General features: G+C 38.1%; 1 protein-coding gene across 1 annotated transcript in view; it reads left to right on the top strand.

The window, feature by feature from the left end:
- Nucleotides 1-25,756, top strand: part of HUWE1 (HECT, UBA and WWE domain containing E3 ubiquitin protein ligase 1) — a 166,418-nt gene that overhangs the window by 31,901 nt on the left and 108,761 nt on the right. The window contains exons 3-6 of the mRNA XM_081565454.1: nt 8,129-8,198; nt 14,509-14,607; nt 15,287-15,493; nt 16,882-17,034. Of these exons, the coding sequence (XP_081421580.1) occupies nt 8,154-8,198; nt 14,509-14,607; nt 15,287-15,493; nt 16,882-17,034 (504 nt within the window). The 5' untranslated portion in view covers nt 8,129-8,153. The remainder of the gene's footprint in view (nt 1-8,128; nt 8,199-14,508; nt 14,608-15,286; nt 15,494-16,881; nt 17,035-25,756) is intronic.

Here is a 25,756-nt window from a genome sequence, read left to right as displayed (position 1 = left end):
ATGAACTAGTTTTGCTTCTACCTCACTAGCCTCTCCTTTGCTGGATTCTCCTTCTTTGCCTTCCCTTTATTTATTTTTTTTGTTTTAAATTAATTTATTTATTTTAATTGGAGGCTAATTACTTTACAATATTGTAGTGGTTTTTGCCATACATTGACATGAATCAGCCATGGGTGTACATGTGTTCCCCATCCTGAACCCCCCCCCCATCGCATCTCTCAGGGTCATCCCAGTGCACCAGCCCTGAGCACCTTGTCTCATGCATCGAAGTGGACTGGTGATCTATTTCACATATGATAATATACATGTTTCAATGCTATTCTCTCAAATCATCCCACCCTAGCCTTGTCCCATAGCGTCCAAAAGACTTCTTTACATCTGTGTCTCTTTTTGCTGTCTCACATATAGGGTCATCGTTATCATCTTTATAAATTCCATCTATATGTGTTAATATAGTGTATTAGTGTTTTTCTTTCTGACTTACTGCACTCTGTATAATAGGCTCCAGTTTCATCCACCTCATTAGAACTGATTCAAATGCATTCTTTTTAATAGTTGAGTAATATTCCATTGTGTATAGGTACCACACCTTTCTTATCCATTCGTCTGCCGATGGACATCTAGGTTGCTTCCATGTCCTGGCTATTGTTAACAGTGCTGTGATGAACATTGGGGTACATGTGTCTCTTTCAATTCTGGTTTCCTCGGTGTGTATGCCCAGCAGTGGGATTGCCAGGCCGTATGGCAGTTCTATTTCCAGTTTTTTAAGGAATCTCCACACTGTTCTCCATAGTGGCTGTACTAGTTTGCATTCCCACCAACAGTGTAAGAGGGTTCCCTTTTCTCCACACCCTCTCCAGCATTTATTTTTTCTAGACTTTTTGATGGCAGCCATTCTGGCCTGCGTAAGATGGTACCTCATTGTGGTTTTGATTTGCATTTCTCTGATAATGAGTGATGTTGAGCATCTTTTCATGTGTTTGTTAGCCATCTGTATGTCTTCTTTGGAGAAATGTCTGTTTAGTTCTTGGCCCATTTTTTGATTGGGTCGTTTATTTTTCTGGAATTGAGCTGCAGGAGCTGCTTGTATATTTTTGAGGTTAATTCTTTGTCAGTTGCTTCATTTGCTATTATTTTCTCCCATTGTGAAGGCTGTCTTTTCACCTTGCTTATAGTTTCCTTTGTTGTGCAAAAGCTTTTAATTTTAATTAGGTCCCATTTGTTTATTTTTGCTTTGATCTCCACTACTCTGGGAGGTGGGTCGTAGAGGATCTTGCTGTGATTTATGTCAGAGAATGTTCTGCCTATGTTTTCCTCTAGGAGTTTTATAGTTTCTGGTCTTACATTTAGATCTTTAACCCATTTTGAATTTATTTTTGTGTATGGTGTTAGAAAGTGTTCTAGTTTCATTCTTTTACAAGTAGTTGACCAGTTTTCCCAGCACCACTTGTTAAAGAGATTGTCTTTTCTCCATTGTATATTCTTGCCTCCTTTGTCAAAGGTAAAGGTGTTCATAGGTCTGTGGATTTATCTCTCTTTTGCCTTCCCTTTAAATGTTAGAGCAAATAAGAACTCAGTTCTGTGCCTCTTTTCTTCCTTCTCTGTGAGTGATCATCTCCAGACCCATGGCTTCAAATTCTGTCTATATGCTTGCAATCACAGATTTTATTCTCAGTGCATACTTCTTTCCTGAACTCAATTCTACAAATATTTGCATACCTACCACATAAAAGATGCTGTGTGAGATGCTAAGAAATTAACATTGTAGAAAATAAAACCAGTTATTGGTATATGTACTGCTGAAGGGAACACTCAAACCACTTATTAATCGATATTTTCTATGACAGAAATAAGCAGGGTACTGTTATTAAAAAATAGCAGTTAGACCAGCTTTAGGTGGATTGCCTTGGGAAGCCATTTTAGGTCTTAATAATTAAGTCAGATCCTGAAGTAGTAGAGGTAGCTGTGGGAAGAATGAGTGTGGAGAAGAAGCATTGCAGTAGCAGTAGCACCTGTAAAGGTCTAGAGGCCAGAAAGAATTCAGAATAGTCCAGAAACTAAACAGAAAGACTGATGTGTGTAGAGAGGAGATTGGAGAAAGTTCCAGGAGCCAAATCATGCCAGGACTCTCTGGGTCATGGTTAGAATTTGGAAATAATTCTAGGGAAACTGTTGTAAGGTTGTAAACAAGGAAGGTGACTTGAGCTGATTTATGTTTCAAGAAGATTACTTTTGCTGTTCTCTAGAGAATGGATTGGACGAAAGTGAGTATTGAAGTAGGGAGATTGGTGATCCGTATTTCACAGTTGAGGAAACAGAAGTGCATATAACACGATTTGTCCATATGCTCATACAGTACATAATATAGCAGGGATTCTAATCTGGGTTTCCTGATTTGGAGTCTATATTATGATCTGGTGCTTCTCAACTTCAGTATATGAATCACTAGAAGATCTTCTTAAAATATAGGTCGATTCTTCAGGTCTAGGTGGGGCCTAAGATTTTGCATTTTTAATAACTCCCAAGTGATCTCAGTGCCGCTGATCCTTCATCCATACTTTGAATAATAAGGCCAGTCTACCAATACACTCAACTGCTGTTGACCCAGGTTGGAACTACAGGTGTCCTCTGCCCTTAAGCTGATTTCAATATTGAAAGTCTTTCTAAAATTGATCAACTGGAGGTGATTACTACAGAGTGAGGTATCCTTTAAAGAATGACTCGCTTGGTGTATTTTAATTGTGCACTCTTGTCTTGATATAAAACCTACAAAACCAAGATTCACACTTCAAAGATAAGTGAAACTGGGGGGAGTGAAGAAGTGAAAAAATGGTTAATTAAATAGAAGTATTTAAGTTTAATGGTAATTGCTACAGGTGGTGGTTCATAATAATTCATTAGTTTTCTGAAAGTTGATCTTTCTAACCTAAGTTTAGAAAGAAATATTTTTTATGTGTAGAGATTGCTTGGTATACAGAGTTCTTGTCTGACTGAACAAAAGCAATAGGTCATTTCCAGGAATTTATTTAGAATTAGCGTCTTTTTGTTAAGAGGTTTTTTAATGTAATGAGATTTTCATTTGTTTAATTTCTAAACATTAGGTAGAACTCATTCTCCAGTTATTGTTCCATCATTAGTGAGATTGATAATAGATTTTCAACTTGTGACCCAGCTTCTGGTCTTAACAATGTTTTTCTGAACGACAGGGTCCAACAATGTAGGGGAATTTGTCACAAATTGGTATTTTCATGTGCAGGTATTTATTGTTGTAATGAAACTAGCAAATATTTGAACAGCATGTTATTGAAGGATGGACTTGGCAATCATAAAGACCTGGATTTAGATCTTGGAGCTAACATTCACTAAACAGGCAAGGTACTTAATTTCTCTGAGCCTCAGTTTTCTATCTATAAATGGGGACAGAACTTGGCTTGAATGATGAGGGTTGTGTTAAAGACTATTTTATGAATCCCCTGTGCAGCATGTCTCAAAGTATATTCTTTGAGATTCTTAAATTAGACTTTCAGTAGATGCCAACTGGGGGAGGGGAGCAGGGAATGACTCTGTGCCCTAATAAGTTTCCATTACCCAGGATTTCTTGGAACTGTTAGTAATGTCAGTCAGCCATGTGACTGTCCTAAAGGAAGAGAAATTTGTTGTTGTTCAGTCGCTAAGTCGTTTCCAACTCTTTGCAACCCCATGGACTGCAGCATGCCAGGCTTCAGATTTCCCAAGAACCTAGTCTTTGTGGAACAAGATGCTCTAAAATGTTTTGGGAAATAGCCTAAGTATTGTCTGGCTTGTAGTAAGCACTCAAAAAATATTCTCCCTTCCCACTGTGAAACCAGCTTAGAAATAGAATAACCAGGAACAACAAAAACCTTTTGAATTTTCTTAATTGATGTCTCACAGGCAGTGATATTTCTTTTTTAGACTATAGGTATTTCTTGCAAAGAAAATTATAAAAGCCAGGTTGACATTGCACCCAGGAGGACATGTGCTTGATCAATTGTTTTGGCTTGTTTTGTTTACTTTTTTTTACTTTGGTGCCTATCATCTGAATCTGTTTATGAAAAGTTTGGAACCTGAGCAATGTGGAAACTGAAAAAGCTGAATGCACTTGCTCTCCCAGAACCTTGACAGCTAGAGCATAGGCATGAGACCTCAGCTTTACCAATTAGATGGTCATTCTTGGAACTTTGCATCTAGAGCCACTGATGCAAATAACCTGAGACAATTAGAAATCATACTGCTGCCAGCAGTTGCTTCTAGGCTTCCAGCATAGGTACTTCCAACTAAGCTGTGTCTGTGGGAGGTCCTTGGCTGTAGTTCCAGGATGCCTGGCTTCCTCAGCTCCTTCTGTTTTCTGATGTGAATCTCTAAGCTTTCCTGTCGGTTGCATGAGCTATCAGTTATCCTTCCAGTAAATTATATTTTCACTTAAATTCACCAGAGTCCATTGTTTTCCACCCAGACCCTTGACTGGTACAGAATAAGTCAAAATAGCTTTAGTTGAAGTGAGATTGTGTGAAGATTTGCCAGCGACTTCATCTACATTTTTTAAAACCAGTAAAATCATTGTAAGTTGTTTATTTGCATAAGTTTCAGTCAGTGCTCTTGTTTTGGAGGACTGTGGTGGGTTTTTTTATTGTTGGGTTTGAGAATTCTTTATATATTCTAGATAGTATATGTGGTTTGCAAATATCTCTCCCAGTAGATTTTAAAGTTTTACATTTAAGTCCATGATCTTTTATTTTTTGAGATGTAATTGATGTTTGCGGAGAAGGCAATGGCACCCCACTCTTGCATGGACGGAGGAGCCTGGTAGGCTGCCGTCTATGGGGTCACACAGAGTCGAACACAACTGAAGCAAATTAGCAGCAGCAGCAGCAATTGATGTTTGACATTATATTAGTTTCATATGTTCAATATAATGATTCCATGTTTGTATATATTGTGAAATGATCACAGTAAGTCTAGTTAGCATCAATCAGCATAGTTACAATTTTTTTCTTGTGATGAGAACCCTTAAGATATACTCCTAGCAACTTTCAAATATACAGTACAATATTAACTATAGTCATCATGCTGCACATTACATCTGCATGGCTTGTTTGTTTTATAACTGGAAGTTTGTACCTTTTGACTATCTTCACCTATTTCACCCAGCCTCGAACCCATGCCTCTGGCAAACACCAATCTATTTCCTGTATCTATAAATTTTGTATTTTGGGTTTTGTGGTTTTGTTTGAGATTCCACAAATAAACGAAATCATATGGGATTTATCTTTTCTCTGTCTGGCTTATTTCACTTCACATAATGCCCTCAAGGTCCATTCATGTTATCGCAGATGACAAGATTTCCTTCTTTTTTGTAAGACTCTTTATCCATCAGTGGACACTTAGGTTGCTTCCATGTCTTAGTTACTGGAAAGTAATGCTGCAGTAAATATAGGAGTGCATGTATCTCTGATCCGACATCCATCCACTGGATCTTAAAGCAGGGGAATACCAGGAAAACATCTACCTACGTTTCATCAGCTGCACTAAAGCCTTTGACTATGTGGATCATAACAAACTATGGGAAGCTCTTAAAGAGATGGGGGTACCAGACCATCTTACCTGTCTCCTGTATGCCGGTCAAGAAGCAACAGTTAGAACCCATATAGAACAACTGGTACAGGATTGAGAAAGGAGTACGACAGGGCTATCTGCTGTCATCCTGTTTATTTAACCTATATGTTGAGCACATAAAAAATGCCAGGCTGGATGTGTTACAAGCTGGATCAAGATAGACGGGAGAAACATCAACAACCTCAGATATGCGGATGATACCACACTAATGACAGAGAAGAGCCTCTTGATGAGGGTGAAGGAAGAGAGAGCCAGCTTAAAACTAAATATTAAAAAAATGAAGATCATGGCATCCATCCCCATTACTTCATGGCAAATAGAAGGGGAAAAGTTGGAAGTCGTAATAGATTTCCTCTTCTTGGGCTCAAAAATGACTGTGGATGGTGACTGCAGCCGTGAAATCAGAAGGCCATCACTTCTTGGCAGGAAAGCTATGACAAACCTAGACAGTGTGTTGAAAAGCAGAGACATTATTCTGCCAACGTAGGTCCATATAGTCCAGTCTGTGGTCTTCCCAGTGATCATGTATGGTTATGAAAGCTGGACTGTAAAGAAGGCAGAGCGCCAAAGAATTGATGCCTTTGAACTGTGGTGCTGGAGAAAACTCCTGAGGTCAAAGACTCCTGGTGCTAGAGAAGATTCCTGGACAGCAAGGAGGTCAGACCAATCCATCTTAAGGGAAATCAACCCTGAATACTCATTGGAAGGACTGATGCTGAAGCTAAAAAGTTAAAGTCGCTCAGTCGTGTCCAATTCTTTGTGACCCCATGGACTGTAGCCTGCCAGGCTCCTCTATCCATGGAATTCTCCAGGCCAGAATATTGGAGTGGGTAGCCATTCCCCTCTCCAGGGGATCTTCCCAACCCAAAGATCGAACCCAGGTCTGCCGCATTGCAGGTAAATTCTTTTATGACTGAGCCACCAGGGAAGCCCAAGCTAAAGCTCCAGTAATGCAAACAGCAGACTCTGGACCAAAGTGCCTGATGCTGGGAAAGATTGAGGGCAGAAGGAGAAGAGGGTGTCAGGATGAACTGGCTGGATGGCATCACTGGTGCAATGGACATAAGCTTGGGCAAACTTCAGGAGATGGTGAGGGACAGGGAGACCTGGCGTGCTGCAGTCCATGGGGTCGCAAAGAGTCAGACATGACTAAGCAACTGAACAATAATAACAGAGTGTCTTTTCAAGTTTTTTCATTGCCTTTGGATAAATATCCAAAAGTGGAATTGCTGGATCATATTTTTAATTTTTTGAAGAACCTCCATACTCTTTTCCACAGTGGCTGCACCAGTTTACATTCCCACCAGTAGTGCACAAGAGTTCCCTTTGCTACACATCCTTGTCTCATGATCCATTTTGAGTTAACTTTTATATATTAAAATATGAGGCTGAGGTCAGAGTTCATCTTTTTGCCTATAGCTGTCTACTTGATCTGGTACCATTTGTTTATAAAAATAGCCTTTGATTTTCTTGCTTTATTTTACTGTACCGTAAAACAGTAAAAGATACAGAAAAACACAAGGAAACATAATCCGTTTGGTTAGATTAAGGTAACATTTTGATGCATACCCCTTCTAAGCTGTTTTCTTTAGACATGGGTTTATACTCTTTATTCTGTTTCGTAGCCTTATTTCACTGTGAACATGTTTACTGTTATAGAATTGTGCAGTGTTTTTAACAGTAGTGTAATGCTCCATTTCGGAGAAGGCAATGGCACCCCACTCCAGTACTCTTGCCTGGAAAATCCCATGGACGGAGGAGCCTGGTGGGCTACAGTCCACGGGGTCACTAAGAGTCGGACACGACTGAGCGACTTCACTTTCACTTTTCCCTTTCATGCACTGGAGAAGGAAATGGCAACCCACTCCAGTATTCTTGCCTGGAGAATCCCAGGGACGGCGGAGCCTGGTGGGCTGCCGTCTATGGGATCGCACAGAGTCGGACACGACTGAAGTGACTTAGCAGCAGCAGCAGCAGCAATGCTCCATTTTAAACCAACCCTATTCTGGATATTTGCTTCTTTCCAATTCACTGTTAGACATGGTCATGCAGTATGAATTCTTGTGATTAAATCTTTATATACAGTTTTATGATTTTCTTTGGGTAACTTCACAGAAATGGGATTGCTAAGTTTTCCAGAAAATTGCAGAATATGGTGAATTTTTTCCATCCTGAGGTGTGTTTAAGAAATCTTTTTATTCTTATTTTCAAGTATGAGTTTGAGAGTGAGGGGTGGGGGACATTTTAATTTTACCTTAAATTGATTACAAGCTTGGTGGGCCAGCTTGTACACAGATGTGGGCCAGCTTTATCTGGAGAGATTCTTTATCCCTCCCTACCTCATATCTATGCCTCTGGGTTGGTTTGCATCATGATCCTGGTTTTACTTTTAAGAATTTTGCATGCTGTTTATTCTGTATTTTCTGTGTCCATGCATGTAGAGCTCAAGTTTGCAACTTTTAAGTTCTCACTTTTGGGGAAATTTTCTTTTCAGATCATAAAACAAAAAAATTGGAAACATGAAAGTAGACAGGACTAAACTGAAAAAGACTCCTACTGAGGCTGTAAGTATCCAAAGTTTGCCTGTTTTTTTCATTTCAAAAAAAATTCTTTGCAGTCAGTTCACTCATACTGATCTTCCAAACATATCATCACTTACATATATACAGTGTACTAAAACAGCAACTTGTCTTGAAACATTGTTCACATTCGTGTAGACTTCTTATGCTGTAGTTCAAGGAGCACAAGCTTTGGAATTAGACATGGGTTTGAGTTTTACTAGATTTTTGTGTCTGAGAGTTTATTAACTTGCCTGGTTTCCACAGCTATAAAATAGAGTTGATAATTCCTTGCTCCTTGATGTGAAGCAGGTTTTCAGCAAAGTATTGAGCACATAATTAATCAGTTCATTTTCTAAATACAGGCCACTTGATTTTTTAAAAACTGAAACTACCTGGCAGGTATCACCCATGGGTATCACTATTTATATTTGTTCCAGTCCTTAAAAGATTATTACATGGGCAGTTCTCCTGCCCTTTCCTTCAGTTTTACACTAATGAGTTTGAGAAGAAATGTTGTCTTCCCACATCTTCTCCAGCATTGCAGGTTATCTTTTAAATTTTTGTTAATAGGTGGAGAAAAAATATTTCACTGTTCTAATTTGCATGCCTTAATACATATGTTTTCACATTTATTGGCCTTATGCCAGTTATCTGCTAGTGCTATTTTATTTTGTATTTGACATTGAAATGTCCGTTTCTTACTGAATACCATATATACTGAGTATATATATGTTACATACCTATTTATTTCCTTTTTGTTTGATTTTTTTATATGTTTTGACATCAAGAATTTTTGACAGTTACATACTCAAATTTTTTCAAAACTTAAGAACAAAAAGAAAACTTGCATGATATCCTTAAACTTCCATGATAATTCAACCTTATAGATAATCAGAGAAATTCAAATTCAGTTGACAGCTATTAGTAAGTTACTTATGATAAACTGGAAATGGAATTTTTAGATCATTGACTATGTACATTTTTAAGGCCTGAAGATGCCTATTTTCCTCAGGCAGCAAGCCCAATTTCCCATACTGGGATCAATACTAGGTATTATTTTTAAGGAAATTTGCCATTATTTATTTGGCCCTCTACACATTTCTTCCACCAGTCTGTTTTCTATATCTGTGAGCTTGGGTTTCTTTTGCTGTTTGCTTTTTGTTTTTTAAATTCCATATATATAAGTAAGCTCATATGGTATTTTGTCTTTCTCTGACATATTTCAGTGCCCTCAAGGTTCATGCATATTGTTACAAATGACAAGTTTTCTTTCTTTATATGGCTGAATAGTATTTCATTGTGTATAGGTACCATATCTTCTTTATCCATTCATCTATCAGTGGATACTTAGGGTGTTTCCATATCTTGGCTGTTTCATGTTGCAGTAAAAAGGGGGTTCATATATCCTTTCAAGTTAATGTTTTCACTCTCTTTAGATGGATACGCAGAAGTGGAATTGCTGCATTGTATGGTAGTTCTGTTTTTAATTTTTTGAGGAACATTCATACTGTTCTCTATAGTGGCTGCACACTTATTGATCTCTTTATGTATCAGTGGCTGTATGAAGGGTTTTTTTCTTCTAGATTTGACATCTTTTTTGGAGCGACTCAGTACATACCATGGCAGCTGGTATGCAGCCATTGAACTGACCTGCTTTCTTTTGCATTACCATGAGTAAGGAAAATCTCAGTCTGTTTGCATTTATGTAGTAGGGACAAGATGGTAAAGATGTACTTTTGTCCCTGCTGCATTTAGTAAACTCCAAGGTCCATAGGGATCTTGATACTCCCGATAAAACAACATTGTTCTGGTATGTTAAATTGATGCTATTATGCTAACTAGCATAATAAATTCAAATCCTAAAAGATGATGCTGTTAAAGTGCTATACTCAATATGCCAGCAAGTTTGGAAAACTCAGCAGTCGCCAGAGGACTGGAAAGTGTCATTTTTCATTCCAGTCCCAAAGAAAGGCAACGCCAACGAATGTTCAGACTACCTGTACAATTGCACTCATTTCACACACTAGCAAAGTAATACTCAAAATTCTCCAAGCTAGGCTTCAACAATACGTGAACCAAGAACGTCCAGATGTTCAAGCTGGATTTAGAGAAGGCAGAGGAACCAGAGATCAAATTTCCAATATCCATTGGATCCTAGAAAAAGCAAGAGAGTTCCAGAAAAACATCTATTTCTGCTTTATTGACTACCCCAAAGCCTTTGACTGTGTGGATCACAATAAACTGTGGAAAATTCTGAAAGAGGTGGGAATACCAGATCATCTGACCTGTCTCTTGAGAAACCTGTATGCAGGTCAGGACGCAACAGTTAGAACTGGACATGGAACAACAGACTGGTTCCAAATAGGAAAAGGAGTGCATCAAGGCTGTATATTGTCACCCTGCTTATTTAACTTATATGCACAGTACATCATGCGAAATTCCAGGCTGAATGAAACACAAGCTTGGAATCAAGATTGCCAGGAGAAATATCAATAACCTCAGATATGCAGATGACACCACACTTATGGCAAAAAGTGAAGAGGAACTAAAGAGCCTTTTGATGAAGGTGAAAGAGGAGAGTGAAAAGGCTGGCTTAAAACTCAACATTCAAAAAATGGAGATCATGGCATCCAGTCCCATCACTTCATGGCAAATAGATGGGAAAACAATGGAAACATTGAGAGACTTTATTTTCTTGGGCTCTAAAATCACTGCAGATGGTGACTGCGGCCATGAAATTAAAAGACACTTACTCCTTGGGAAAAAAAACTATGACAAACTTAAACTGTATTAAAAAGCAGAAACATTACTTTGCAGACAAAGGTTCGTCTAGTCAAAGCTATGGCTTTTCCAGTAGTCATGTATGGATGTGAGAATTGGACCATAAAGAAAACTGAGCACTGAAGAATTGATACTTTTGAACTGTGGTGTTGGAGAAGGCTCTTGAGAGTCCCTTGGACTGCAAGGAGATCAACCCAGTCGGAAATCAATCCTGAATAGTCATTGGAAGGACTGATGCTGAAGCTGAAGCTCCAATACTTTGGCCACCAGATGCGATGGGCTGACTCATTAGAATAAAGATCCTGATGCTGGGAAAGACCTGAAGGCAGGAGGAGAAGGGGATGACAGAGGATGATATGGTTGGATGGCAACACCGTCTCCATGACCATGAGTTTGAGCAAGCTCCAAAAGTTGGTAATGGACAGGGAATCCTGGCATTGCTGCAGTCCATGGGGTTGCAGAGAGTCGGACACAACTGAGCAACTGAACTGAACTGATTGCTAACTGGGGCTTGTGAACAGAAAACACAAGCACTTAAGATGCCTTAGACATCCATGTGCCAGAGAATACCCTTTGAAGGTTGAGTGCCTGCCAGAAGTCTGGGAAATGTCAAGATTTCCTTCTCAAGTGAGAGATGTATTTCCACACCTTGTACCACACACCATGAAGGTAGAGAAACAGTGTATGGAATGACTCTTTAGATTTTGGAGGCAGCATATGTTGTGTTTACACATGCTGTTTTGATCCATATATTGGATAACTTCTGGTGACAGTAATGTTTGGATCTAGAAAAGACTGCAAAAGGTTCAAGCTATGATGTAAACTGCCCTACTCCATGGACATTATGGTCTAGTAGATCCAGGTGTCTACCTTAGTATCAGCCGAAGGTGCTATGTGATGCCTCTGGCAAGCCCCAAAAGGAGAATAACAGCTTAAGACCTAGGGAGTAGAGTTTGGCCATTAGAAATTGAAGTGGTATTGATAGTAGGCTCAAGTAGATCCAAAAGGCACAAGTGAACTGCGTGAGCAGGTAGTTCACACTCCTATGTTACCTGTTTCTACTGCTTCATACCTCTCCCTCAACCTGTATGACTTAAAGGAAAGGAAGAAAAGGTGCACGTCTGGTTTGTGGAAGGATTTTGTGCCAAGAATTTTTAATGCCTTTAATTTTCACAGAAATTTGAGATAGTTCTTAATGCTTACTTTAGAGAGAGGAAAGATATCAGACTTAGCTTAAAAAAAAATTTGCCCTTGTGCCCCTATTGTTCCACGTTCAGTTTTGGCTGCTGAAAATGCCCCTAGTTTAAATCTCACAACATTGCTAGATAAATAGATTATGTTGGTTTGTTTTGTGAAAGAGGATACGGAGAGTCAGAGATGTAGCTTACCAACTACCTTAATTGTAAAGTCCATGGCCACCCAAGATTGACAGATCATGTTGGAGAGTTCTGACAAAACGTGGTCCACTAGAGAAGGGGATGGCAAACCACTTTAGTATTCTTGCCATGAGAACCCCATGAACAGTATGAAAAGGCAAAAAGAAATGACACTGAAAGATGAACTACCTGAGTTGGTAGGTGCCCAATATGCTACTGGAGAAGAGTGGAGAAATAACTCCAGAAAGAATGAAGAGATAGCGCCAAAGCAAAAACAACACCCAATTGTTGATGTGACTGGTGATGGAAGTAAAGTCCGATGCTATAAAGAACAGTAAAGCATAGGAATCTGGAATGTTATGTCCATGAATCAAGATAAATTGGAAGTGGTCAAACAGGAGATGGCAAGAGGGAATATCGATATTGTAGGAATCAGTGAACTAAAATGGACTGGAATGGGTGAATTTAATTCAGATGACCATTATATCTACTACTGTGGGCAAGAATCCCTTAGAAGAAACGGAGTAGCCCTCATAGTCAACAGAAGAGTCTGAAATGCAGTACTTGGGTGCAATCTGAAAGATGACAGAATGATCTCTGTTCGTCTCCAAGGCAAGCCATTCAATATCACAGCAATCCAAGTCTGTGCCCCAACCAGGAATTCTGAAGAAGCTGAAGTTGAATGTTATATGAAGACCTATAAGACCTTCTAGAACTAACACCCAAAAAAGATGTCCTTTTCATTATAGGGGATTGGAATGCAAAAGTGAGAAGTCAGGAGATCTATAAAGAAAGCTAAGCACTGAAGAATTGATGCTTTTGAACTGTGGTGTTGCAGAAGACTCTTGAGAGTCCCTTGAACTGCAAGGAGATCAAACCAGTCAATCCTAAAGGAAATCAGTCCTGAATATTCATTGGAACGATTGATGCTGAAGCTGAAACTCCAGTACTTTGGCCACCTGACGCAAAGAACTGAATCATTGGAAAAGACCCTGATGCTGGGAAAGATTAAAGGCAGGAGGAGAAGGGGACGACAGAGGATGAGATGGTTGGATGGCATCACCAACTCGATGGACATGAGTTTGAGCAATCTCCTGGAGTTGTTGAAGGACAAGGAAGCCTGGTGTGCTGCAGTCCATGGGGTCGCAAAGCATTGGACTTGACAGAGCGACTGAACTGCTTGATGTTCTTTGTAACAGTATGCTGTCTCTCAATATTTATGCTCCTGTTATGTGAGTTAAGTGCTTCGTGTATGTGCAAACACTTGAGGATCACATTTCCAAGGTAAGTCTTAAAAGGTCTTTTTTCCTGATGAGAAAACTGTAGCTAAGAGGTTGGATTTGCCCATGATCAAACAACTTAGTAAACATCGAGCCAAAAACTGAACCCAGATTTGTTTGGTTCCAAATCTAGGCCCATTCATAACATACCATACTGTTGTACAGAGTAAAATAGCAAGCATGATTACTTCCAGCTACCTTCCATTAGTAGAAGCTTCTCTGTCCCAGTCCCTATCCCTTCCCTGCCCGCTGCCCCTGCCACCCCACTTTTGAAAACTTACTATGAACTCTGAATCCACACCTTGTTACCTGACAAGGTACCTGACAGGCCCTTTTACCAGTAAAAAGAGAGCAGGAATATATGGAAATGGGAACCACAAGTAAGAATGGAGTCCTAGTTTTATTCAGTTTAGAAGATCTTTGCCTCCTATAATTGGATGGCTTAATATTGTGAAAAATATAGTCAGTGCTAATCTTCACCTTTGTGAATTCACTGTGACTCCTCAGTGTTTCTCTATTTGAACATTTCTAGTCATTTTGGTTAACTTCCAGACCATGATACAGATTCCTTCATTTTGTTTTTATTGATATTTAGCTTGTTTCCTTTATTTCTGGTGTTTGTACCCTTCCAAGTAGTTTGTCTACAAGTTCATCCAGGTTTAAAAAAATAACACCGATGGCTTGTATCATTATAAGATTTCCATATTAATCTCAAATGATTGTTTGGAAATTTTCCATTTTTCTTAAGTGCGTTCTATCAAAAGTTAAAATGTTGTGTGTGTTGGCATAAGGGTATTTTTTTCCCCTATTCTTCATCAATATGTCTCCCTCATACCCTATAATACCCTTTTGTGAATATCTGTTTGTTTTTCTCAGCCTGCAGACTGCAGAGCCTTAATAGACAAACTCAAAGTTTGTAATGATGAGCAACTTCTTTTGGAACTGCAGCAGATCAAAACATGGAACATTGGAAAGGTATGTAAACCCATGCTCCCAAAAGAGAAACCACGATGAGGTGATGTCATTCAGCAATTGCTTAATAAGCATCTAGTGTGTGTGCATGTATGAATCTTGCACATCTCTAGGCTGGTAATTTTAGCCTGTGAATGGTTACCAAGGAAATTTTTAAAGAAATGTAAAGGGAAAATTTTGCTCACTGAGGGTGAAGATTGCTTATACAGGTGATGATAAATAATTTCAACCACCAAATTCCTTTAGTTTAACTGACAATGTGAGTTTGAGATAGTCTCAGGATTTTTACTTTTAGTTTAAAAGACTCTTCTTTCAGTAACTAAAAAGAACCACTTGAGATAAAATGGATTTTAGCAAAGAAAGTCCTTGTGTTTTTAGACCTCAGAGTATAGCCAGAATTTGCTCTCTGAAGACCTAGCTACAGAGATTTTGTGGTGTCTCCTGGTGTTAGAACATGTATGTTTTGATGGATAAAACAATGAACTCAGGTCTGTGTGGCTCAGAGTATGATTTTTCTCATTGGTTTCTGTATTAGTGGGGGATTGAAGAGAAGCAAAGGTGGGAGGTGAACTTGTCTACGTATCATGCTCAACAATCTATTGTAGCAAAGCTCAGCTGCAAAATACCCACACGGTACTTTTGCCTTATTCTTATATATTCCTCTTTCTCTTCCCTTCTCCAGTGCGAGTTATATCACTGGGTGGATCTGTTGGACCGCTTCGATGGGATTCTGGCAGACGCTGGACAGACAGTGGAGAATATGTCATGGATGCTCGTGTGTGATAGGCCGGAAAAAGAACAACTGAAAATGCTTCTCTTGGCTGTGTTGAACTTCACAGCCTTACTCATTGAGTACAGCTTTTCCCGGCATCTGTATAGTTCCATAGAGGTAGGAGAGGTCTAAGCTTATACAGTCTGTTCTTTACTAGAATTGTTCATGTCCAGAATAGTGAAATTGTTATTTCTTTCTGATGATTCTTTCCTTTTCGTTACGAAGTTCTGGGGTTTTCAACATCAAAGACAATGGTAAGATGTTTCTTGGCTAAAGAAACCCTTCACAGGGTTGATGAGAAGGTTCTTTACTGTCACATTCACCTCGTCTTTTAAGATTAAGGAAATTAATGAGAATGTAATACATGTATTGAAGTATTCTTGGGAATTTTCAGGAATTGATTTTTGTCCCAAGTAATCAGAGCAGCAGAGCAGTATCAGATTACTTTAATACTACATAATTTGATTACCTTGACACATCACTGGACTTGGTGCTCTTCTAAGTTTTAGTGTGCTGCTTTTCAGTCTCTTCTCCCATCTCCCCAAAATGTATGTTAATAGCATGCTATGTATTCTTAAAAGAGTATAGTGGGCATGGAAATTAGTGAACTTTTGAATTCGTCAGGAATCAGTATAAGAAGCAGTTCTTTTCCTTTAGCCTAACTTTAAAGTTTTTATCACTATTGATTTAGTGCCCTGTTGTTTGTTGTGTTACTTTTCCTGTCTTCATTAAAGAACCAGAATCAGAACAAACAGGTAGAAAGTAAATGGCTTAAGAAGAGAAATGGAATAACTGAACTGAAGACCTAGCACCTGAGCAATCTGTTGAAGATGAAATAGATAAGTTGCAAAAGGAAATCCATAGCTTTCTGGATAATCAGCAATCAGAAGTACTTTGGTTCATTTCCAGCTAAATTACATACTGATTTTAACACTAACCAAATGTTTCAGTATATTGGTGAATTTTTATTGTATTAAAAAGCAAAAATAGTTACTCTTGGGTTATTGTTAAATACACTGTAGCAGTTGTAAGTGCCACCAACTGTTGTTATTTTTAGTTTCTATATGAAGAACCCTGTATTTTATCTAATTCCAATTTTATATTTGTTGTAAAGGATACAGGAGGAGCAAAAATTATCTTACTCTATACTTTTAGTCTAGTTGGAGACTTAATGTTTTGAGTTCTGCTGTGTTAAAATAACCACATTTGTCTCTTGTCATTGGTTTCTTGCTATGGAGATAGATGCCTATGTAATTTTGAACTACTGTTTACATTTTTTTTAACTTAAATTGTACTTTCATGCTGCCAGATTGTAAGCTTCTTGAGCTTAAGATTGTATGTTGTAGGTGCTCAAATATTTACAATCTTTTTATATTGTTAAACTTCTTGATAGCTTTGTAATTGTTGATAAATCTATTACTCTGTTGGCATTTCAAGTTTTCAAAGTCTTGTATGCCTGATACCATGAACTCCTCACCCCATCCCCACCTTTTTGTCCCCTGTAGCATTTGACAACTTTATTGGCTTCTTCTGATATGCAAGTGGTGCTGGCAGTCCTCAACCTTCTGTATGTGTTTAGCAAAAGATCAAATTATATCACACGCCTTGGATCTGACAAGAGAACCCCACTGCTAACCCGGCTGCAGCATTTGGCAGAGGTGAGTCATGGGTGAAGAGTTAAAAGAGCACGAAATTTGGACCCTATGATTCCTTTTCACAGGTGTTTCTTGCAGTGTCAAAATGAATGGGAAGCCCTAAGTTAACTTTACTGGCCTAATTGAGTAGAACTATCGGGGACCATTTAGAAGCTAAGTTCCCCCCAAAATCCTAGGAAGTATTCTCAATTTTATGAAGTAATTTTGAGGAATTTCGTGGATCTGTTCGAAAAGAGAATCTCTCTTTGTTCAAAAATGCCACTTCTCTTCTGGAAAGAAAGTTTAGAATCAGATTCTACTTGGAAGGAAATAACTGGCTGCAAAAATCTGGATTTTGAGTCCTGGCCTACCTACCTTATTAGTTCTGATAGCAGTTTTTTCATCTGAGAATTTAGTTATATCTACCTTAAGAGTATTTTCAGAATAAAATAAAATATAGGGTTCTTAGTGCTATGCTGTGGTGGTAGTAATTGTTATTGAAGGCAAAAAATGCTCATGTTGAAAGTTCAGCTTAGTCCAACTGTTGTCTACTATTCCTAGAGACAAATTGATAATACATAACTCAGATTTGAGAGAGATAACCATTGCTAGAAAGCTTTCTTGGAAGAGAATTGATAGGGCTAACTTTTTATTAATAAAAGCAGAACATAAATAGTTACCTCACAAGTCATAAAACTCAAGTTTCAGGCTAATTTTAGGTGTGTGGTTACTTAAAAATCACTTTTGTGTGATTATAAATATAACATATTGTAAAAATTCTAGGATGTATAGGAAACGATAAAAAGAATAAACACCAGTTATTCATCTAGATGTAGCCTCCCTTAAAATTTGAGCATATTTTCTTGGATTTGCAAACATGAGATTTTTTTAACCATTTCTCATTAAAGTTTTTTAGTGACTCAGTTAACTCAGTGATGTGAGCCTGTTGTTAATATGCACAGATATCAGTGAACTGAAAATGTAGCAGAAGTACTCCAAGAAGTCTTGAATCTGTTAAAAGCCAGTTGGTTTGGTTTTTGTGAGGGTCTGGGACACTGGTTCTCAGACTTGGCCATGCATGAGAAAGAATCAATTTATTAAAGCATAGGTTAGGGCCTAGTAATGTGCATTGCTAACAGGTTTCCAGGTGAGGCTGCTGGTCCAAGGATTATTCTTTGAAAACATTTGTCTAGTCTATCCTATTGGGCAAAGTTACGGAATCTTACCAGATTCTTATAGTTCCATCCCAAAAGCATCAAGACCTTTTCCCCTGATGTCTGAATACATATACCCATTCTTTAGCAAATCCCATCTAGTGAGGTAGTATCAAATATGCTATGTGTTCTTAATTGCCAGGATCACATGGTGACTCTGTGGTAGGTGAAGACAGTGAAATTCAGAAGTTACATTACTTTTAGGAAAAGCCTATGAACTTTTAGCCTCTGATAAAGTGTGCAATGTGATATCTGCTCTTTCTAGTGTTGATCATGGTTTTTATCCCAAACCTGGGTGTCAGCCTGAAACCCGGCTCCTTGAATCCACATCCACATCTTCCACTTGATAACATTCAAGAAGTATATGACTAATCCTGTGCTGGATCTAGTGTAAAACATGTTCTTTTTTTTCAAAAAAAAAAAAAGCTCACATAGTAGTTGAGAAAGTGATATAGATGCATAATTAAAAGGACAAAGAACTAGTTATTCTGAGTAGTACTAACTAATAAGTACCCTGGAATCTTAAACATTCCATAGATTTATCTTGTTGATGGCATATATTTTTATCATAATAAATATACAGAAGAAAATTTATAATGATGGATGTATCTGCTCATTATTTTGGTACATTTTCTTAGTCTTCAGGCATATTTCTTTACATATCTGAATGCATATATGTAACTTTATATCCTGCTTTATTTACTTAATGTACTAGCATCCAGTGTTTTCCCTTATTAACTTAACATAATTTTGTGAGAACTGTTTCTTTGTATTTAATACTAGTAACATCTCAGAAATGTCACAACATCACAGACTTTGATGAATCAAGTTTGGCTTGACATGGTCTTCTAAGGATCCCAGCTTACTACAACTTTCTTGTTGTTGGTGCTTGAGTCTTATTAGATCACAAAAGATAGAAAGATTTGTGGGTGGCAGTAATAGTAAAAGTATTCTAAAACAGGTAGTTGTGACAACAGAAGAAACAGAAGGAAAGTAATTGTGAAGATGTATAAACTTTCAAGCTTATTCTGTCTTGCAAATTCAGATCGTTGGTTTGACTTACCTGTCACCCCTAAGTACCAGCAAGTGTCTATATATCCCTTATCCTCACAGTTTTCAGCAAATTCCTTATTTCTTCAATGGAAGTCTGGGGAATAATGAAGAAAATATTGAAAATGGAATGAGGAAGTACTTTTCCTATTTGTATTAGCCTTTTTTATAACGCTAAAAGGAGTTAAAGTTGTGTAAATCCCATGGATGGAGGAGCCTGGTAGGCTGCAGTCCATGGGGTCGCTAAGAGTCAGACATGACTGAGCGACTTCACTTTCACTTTTCCCTTTCATGCGCTGGAGAAGGAAATGGCAACCCACTCCAGTGTTCTTGCTTGGAGAATCCCAGGAACGGCGGAGCCTGGTGGGCTGCCGTCTATGGGGTCGCACAGAGTCAGACACGACTGAAGTGACTTAGCAGTAGCAGTAACAATAGTGGAAAGTTTCCAGAAATAGATGTAATGTGTAAGAATTACTAAGCTTAACTATTTCTAGCTTTTGATATAAAGTGAGACTTGGAACTGTTCCTTTTACTTGAGTACTTAAGAGGCCATTGTAGGTTTTCTAATTGGCCTAATTACAATATTGCTGTGTCTCAGGGAATAGAGAAGCCTGAGGAGAGGGAGAGAGATGCCAGTCAGAACACACATTTTTTTCCATTAAATTTGCCATCTTGTAGGGATGTGATTCATGGCACCCCAAAACAATGACAGTTGTAATAGCAACTATCACTGATCACAGATCATCATAACAAATATAATGATGAAAAAGTTTGAAATATTGCAAGAATTACCAAATGAGACACAGAGACATGAAGTGAGCAAATGTTGGAAAAATGAAAAAATCAACAGTAATTATTGTTACCCTCTTGCTCAATGCAGGATAGCCACAGACCTTTGTTTTGTTTTTTTAAAAATGCAGTGTCTGCAAAGCACAGTAAAACAAGGTATGCCAGTGCATAGGCTCAATTTTGAGATAAATATCAGAGAAATCTAGTAACTTGTTCTGGGTATTATTAAAGATGAACGTATTAGCTATCTTAAATCTCTCCCTTTTCATTGGTTCCTCCTATCTGTATGTATTCTTTAAAAGAATAAGCATGAGAGAGCAAGAACAAAGTCCAAATTTGCTTTAGCTGATTCTGTTTTTCTATTTTGTTTCATTTATCTCTACTCCAGTTTTACTATTTCCTTCTTTGTGTTTGCTTTGGGTTTAGTTTGCTGGACTGTTAGGGTACTGATTTGAAATTTTTCTTTCTTATCAATAAATGTAGGCAATGAACAACTGTAAATTTCCCTCTGTATACTGCTTTATCACATAATGTATATCCCATGAGTTTTTATATTAAATGTTTTCATTTTCATTCATCTCCAGGAATATTCTAATTTCCCTTTTGATTTCTTCTTTTACCCATTGTTTGTTAAGAGTATATTGTTTAGTTTCCATGTGTTTGTGAATTTTCCAGATTTCCTTCTGTTACAGATTTCTAATTTCTTTCCATTGTCACTGGATATGATACTTTGTACGATTTTATTGTTTTTTTTAAGTTTCTTAGTTTGTATTGTGGCCTAACCTATGGTCTGTGTGAGAGACTGTTAATTATTTGTACTTCAGAAGAATGTTGGAGAAGGCAATGGCACCCCACTCCAGTACTCTTGCCTGGAAAATCCCGTGGACGGAGGAGCCTGGTAGGCTACAGTCCATGGGGTCGCTAAGAGTCGGACACGACTGAGCGACTTCACTTTCACTTTTCCCTTTCATGCACTGGAGAAAGAAATGGCAACCCACTCCAGTATTCTTGCCTGGAGAATCCCAGGGACGGCGGAGCCATCTATGGGGTCGCACAGAGTCAGACACGACTGAAGCGACTTAGCAGCAGCAGCAGCAGCATGTATGTGTTAGGTCTAGTTGATTTAATGTTCAAGTCTTATATTTCTTTGTTTTATCTTTTGTCTAGTTATTTATGTATTCCCTGTGTATTGCAACTAACATCTTCATTAATGAATTGTTCAAATTAATACCAACTTAGTTTTAAGAGTAGACAAAAAGTTTCCTCCTATATAGCACTTTCCTCTCACTTTATGTTGTTGTTACAAATTACACCTTTATATGTTGTGTGTCTTACCAACATAGATGTAGAATTTACTTTTTTATAGTTAATCTTTTAAAACACACAGAACAAAAAGGAATTACAAACCAAAAATGATTATACATATTATACTTACCTGTGAAATTAATTTACTGGTGTTCTTAATTTCTTCATATGGAGTCAGGTTACTATGGCATATCATTTCATGTCTGCTCTTTTAGCATTTCTTATAGGCAGGTCTACTAGCAACAAGCTCTGTCAGCTTTTATCTGAGAAAATATTAATTTCTCCTATATTTAGGAATATTTGTGGGATATTGAGGGATAATTGTGCAAGATATAGAATTCTAATTAGCAGTTACTTTCTTTCAGTGCTTTGAATGTGTTTTCCCACTTCATTCTGGCCCCTGTGGTTTCTGATGAGAAATCAGCTGTGATGATCCCTTGTATGTAACATCACATCTTGCTTGCTGCCTTCAAGATTATTCTGTCTTGGTCTTTGAAATTTTGATTATGTCTTTTTGTGATTCTGTGTAGTTTTATCCTATTGAAATTCATTGAGCTTCTTGGGTTTGTAGATTCATGTCTGTTGTCAAATTTGAGATGTTTTGGCTATTCTTTCTTTAAATAATCTCTTTGCCTTTCACTCTCCTCCTTGGACTCCCATTTTTTATATGTTGGTATACTTGATGAAATCCCACAGAACTCTTAACCTCCATTTACTTTTTCTGCCTGCTCTTCAGACTGGATAATCTCAACTGACCTATCTTCAGGCTCATTGATTTTTTTTCACCTTCCAATATTTATTTTCAAATAAATTTGTCAGAATTTTTACAAAAGTATTAGATTGGTGCAAAGGTAATTGTGGTTTGAGACCGTGAATTTTAAATCATTATAACTAGTCTCAAACACATCTTTGTTAATCAAAATGGGAACCATTACAATCAACATATTTTTGCCAACAAGAAATAAGTTTGTTTATTCCTGTAGCATAAACATCCGTGCTTCAGGATTCAAAGAGCTCTTGGAAAGCATTTTCTGCATCCTGCTGGTTGTGGCAGCATTTTCCCTGCAAAAAGTTGTCGAGATGCTTGAAGAAAGTCGGGTGAATATGGTGGATGAGGCAAAATTTTCTAGCCCAATTCGTTCAACATTTGGTTGTGTGACATGCAGTCGGGCATTGTCATGGAGAGGAATTGGACCCTTTCTGTTGACCAGTGCAGCCTGCAGACTTTGCAGTTTGGGGTGCATCTCATTGATTTGCTGAGCATGCTTCTCAGATGTAATGGTTTTGGTGGGATTCAGAAAGCTATAGTGGACCACCAGACAGTGACCATGACCTTTTTTGGTGCAAGTTTGGCTTTGGGACGGGGTTTGGAGCTTCTTCTCCATCCAACCACTGAGCTGATCATCTCCAGTTGTTTTTTAAACTGTACTCTTTGTCACTCGTTACAATCTGATTGAGAAATGGTTTGTTGTTGTTGCATAGAATAAGAGAAGACACTTCAAAACAATGTTTTTTTTTTAAATTTTTTCTTAGCTCATGAGGCAGCCACTTAGTGAGTTTTGTCACCTTTCCAGTTTGCTTCAAATGCTGAATGACCATTGAATGGTCAACGTTTTCTTTGGCAGCTTCTCGTGTAGTTGTAAGTGGATCAGTTTCAATGGTTGCTCTCAATTCATTGTTGTCAACTTCCAATGGCTGTCCGCTGGGATCCTAATCTTCAAGGCTCTCGTCCTCTTTGCAGAACTTCTTGAACCACCACTACACTGTACATTCCCTAGCAGTTCCTGGGCCAAATACGTTGTCAGTGTTGAGAGTTGTTTCTGCTGCTTTACAACCCATTTTGAACTCAAATAAGAAAATCACTCAAATATGCTTTTTGTCTAAAATCATTTCCATAGTCCAAAATAAATAAAAAATAAACAGCAAGAAATAAATCATTAGCAAAAATATATAAAGTGAGAAAAGCACATTATAATGATGTATAACATAACGACATTTATTTTAGAATGTATTCTGATATCAAACAGCAGATTTCAGTAATGCAAAGACCGCAATTACATTTGCATCAAACTAATAATGTTCAGTGTTGAAAATTAAGAACACAAAAGAAAATTATAAAAAGGAAAATAACACTCCTCAGCTATCACCATGTAGAAAAAAATAACATTGTGTTTCATATGCTGCTTTTCCCACCATGTAACCTATGGTGAGTATTTTCCCACAGTATTAAGATTTTTAAAGATTGGACAATAGTCTTAGTTTCCAAGCCACCCTCCTGGTCCTGCATTGGTGCCCTTGACTGGTGCCTTCTCTTTTGCCACCTCCAAGTGTTGGAGTGGCTTAGTGCTTCACCCGAGATTCTGTCTCTTATCCATCTACATTCTGCCTACGTGATCTTCCCCAGTTTCATGGTTTTAAGGACCATTGACTCCCAAAATTACATGATTTCTTTGAACTTCAAACTTGTATATTTACTGCCTACTCAACATCTCTACTGGATATCAATTGTAATATGTACAAAATCAAACATGTGACAGCCTCTCACATGTCTTTCCCCAGTATTCAATCAATTTCAGATATCTGACACCCTTGCTTTCCTAAACAGTGCCAGGCACACTCTTGCTCCAAAACCTCTGTGCAGCTATATCCCCAGTTGTCTCTCTGACTTTCTCTCTCATCTTTTTTTTTAATATAAATTTATTTATTTTAATTGGAGGCTACTTTCTTTACAATATTGTAGTGGTTTTGCCATACGTTGACATGGATCCGCCACGGGTGTGCATGTGTTCCCCATCCTGAACCCCCCTCCAACCTTCCTCCCCATCCCATCCCTCTGGGTCATCCCAGTGCACCAGCCCTGAGCACTCAGTCTCATGCATCGAACCTGGACTGGCAATCCATTTCACATATGATAATATTCATATTTCAATGCCATTCTCCCAAATCATCCAACCCTTGCCCTCTCCCACAGAGTCCAAAAGACTGTTCTTTACATCTGTGTCTCTTGCTGTCTCACATATAGGGTTATTGTTAACATCTTTCTAAATTCCATATGTATGCGTTAGTATACTGTATTGGTGTTTTTCTTTCTGGCTTGCTTCACTTTGTATAATAGGCTCGAGTCATCCACCTCATTAGAACTGATTCAAATGTATTCTTTTTAATGGCTAAGTAATATTCTATTGTGTTTATGTACCACAGCTTTCTTATCCATTTGTCTGCCGGTGGACATCTAGGTTGCCTCCATGTCCTGGCTATTATAAACAGTGCCGTGATAAACATTGGGGTACACGTGTCTCTTTCAATTCTGGTTTCCTCGGTGTGTATGCCCAGCAGTGGGTTGCTGGGTCATATGGCAATTCTATTTGCAGTTTTTTAAGGAATCTCCACACTGTTCTCCATAGTGGCTGTACTAGTTTGCATTCCCACCAACAGTGTAAGAGGGTTCCCTTTTCTCCACACCCTCTCCAGCATTTATTGCTTGTAGACTTTTGGATAGCAGCCATTCTGACAAGCGTGAAACAGTACCTCATTGTGGTTTTGATTTGCATTTCTCTGATAATGAGTGATGTTGAGCATCTTTTCATGTGTTTGTTAGCCATCTGTATGTCTTCTTTGGAGAAATGTCTGTTTAGTTCTTTGGCCCATTTTTTGATTGGGTCGTTTATTTTTCTGGATTGAGCTGTAGGAGTTGCTTGTATATTTTTGAGATTAATTGTTTGTCCGTTGCTTCATTTGCTATTATTTTCTCCCATTGTGAAGGCTGTCTTTTCACCTTGCTTATAGTTTCCTTTGTTGTGCAAAAGCTTTTAGGTTTAATTAGGTCCCATTTGTTTATTTTTGCTTTTATTTCCAATATCCTGGGAGGTGGGTCATAGAGGATCCTGCTGTGATTTATGTAAGAGAGTGTTTTGCCTATGTTTTCCTCTAGGAGTTTTATAGTTTCTGGTCTTACGTTTACATCTTTAATCCATTTTGAGTTTATTTTTGTTTATGGTATTAGAAAGTGTTCCAGTTTCATTCTTTTACAGGTGGTTGACCAGTTTTCCCAGCACCACTTGTTAAAGAGATTGTCTTTTCTCCATTGTATATTCTTGCCTCCTTTGTCAAAGACAAGGTGTCCATAGGTGCGTGGATTTATCTCTGGGCTTTCTATTTTGTTCCATTGATCTACATTTCTGTCCTTGTGCCAGTACCATACTGTCTTGATGACTTTAGCTTTGTAGTATAGCCTGAAGTCAGGCCGGTTGATTCTTCTTTTAAGTCTTAAAAACCACCATCTCAGTGAAGTCTTCCTACCATCCTGTTTTAAAATCAGAACACCTTCCATGTTCCCTATTACACTTTGCTTCATTTTTCTCTGTAGCACATATTACCATTAACATTAT

This window comes from Giraffa tippelskirchi, chromosome X (genome assembly GCF_054371585.1).
Source record: "Giraffa tippelskirchi isolate mGirTip1 chromosome X, T2T-mGirTip1v1.2.pri, whole genome shotgun sequence".
In the NCBI taxonomy this organism is placed as follows: domain Eukaryota; kingdom Metazoa; phylum Chordata; class Mammalia; order Artiodactyla; family Giraffidae; genus Giraffa; species Giraffa tippelskirchi.
This window is presented reverse-complemented; position numbering and strand designations above follow the sequence as displayed.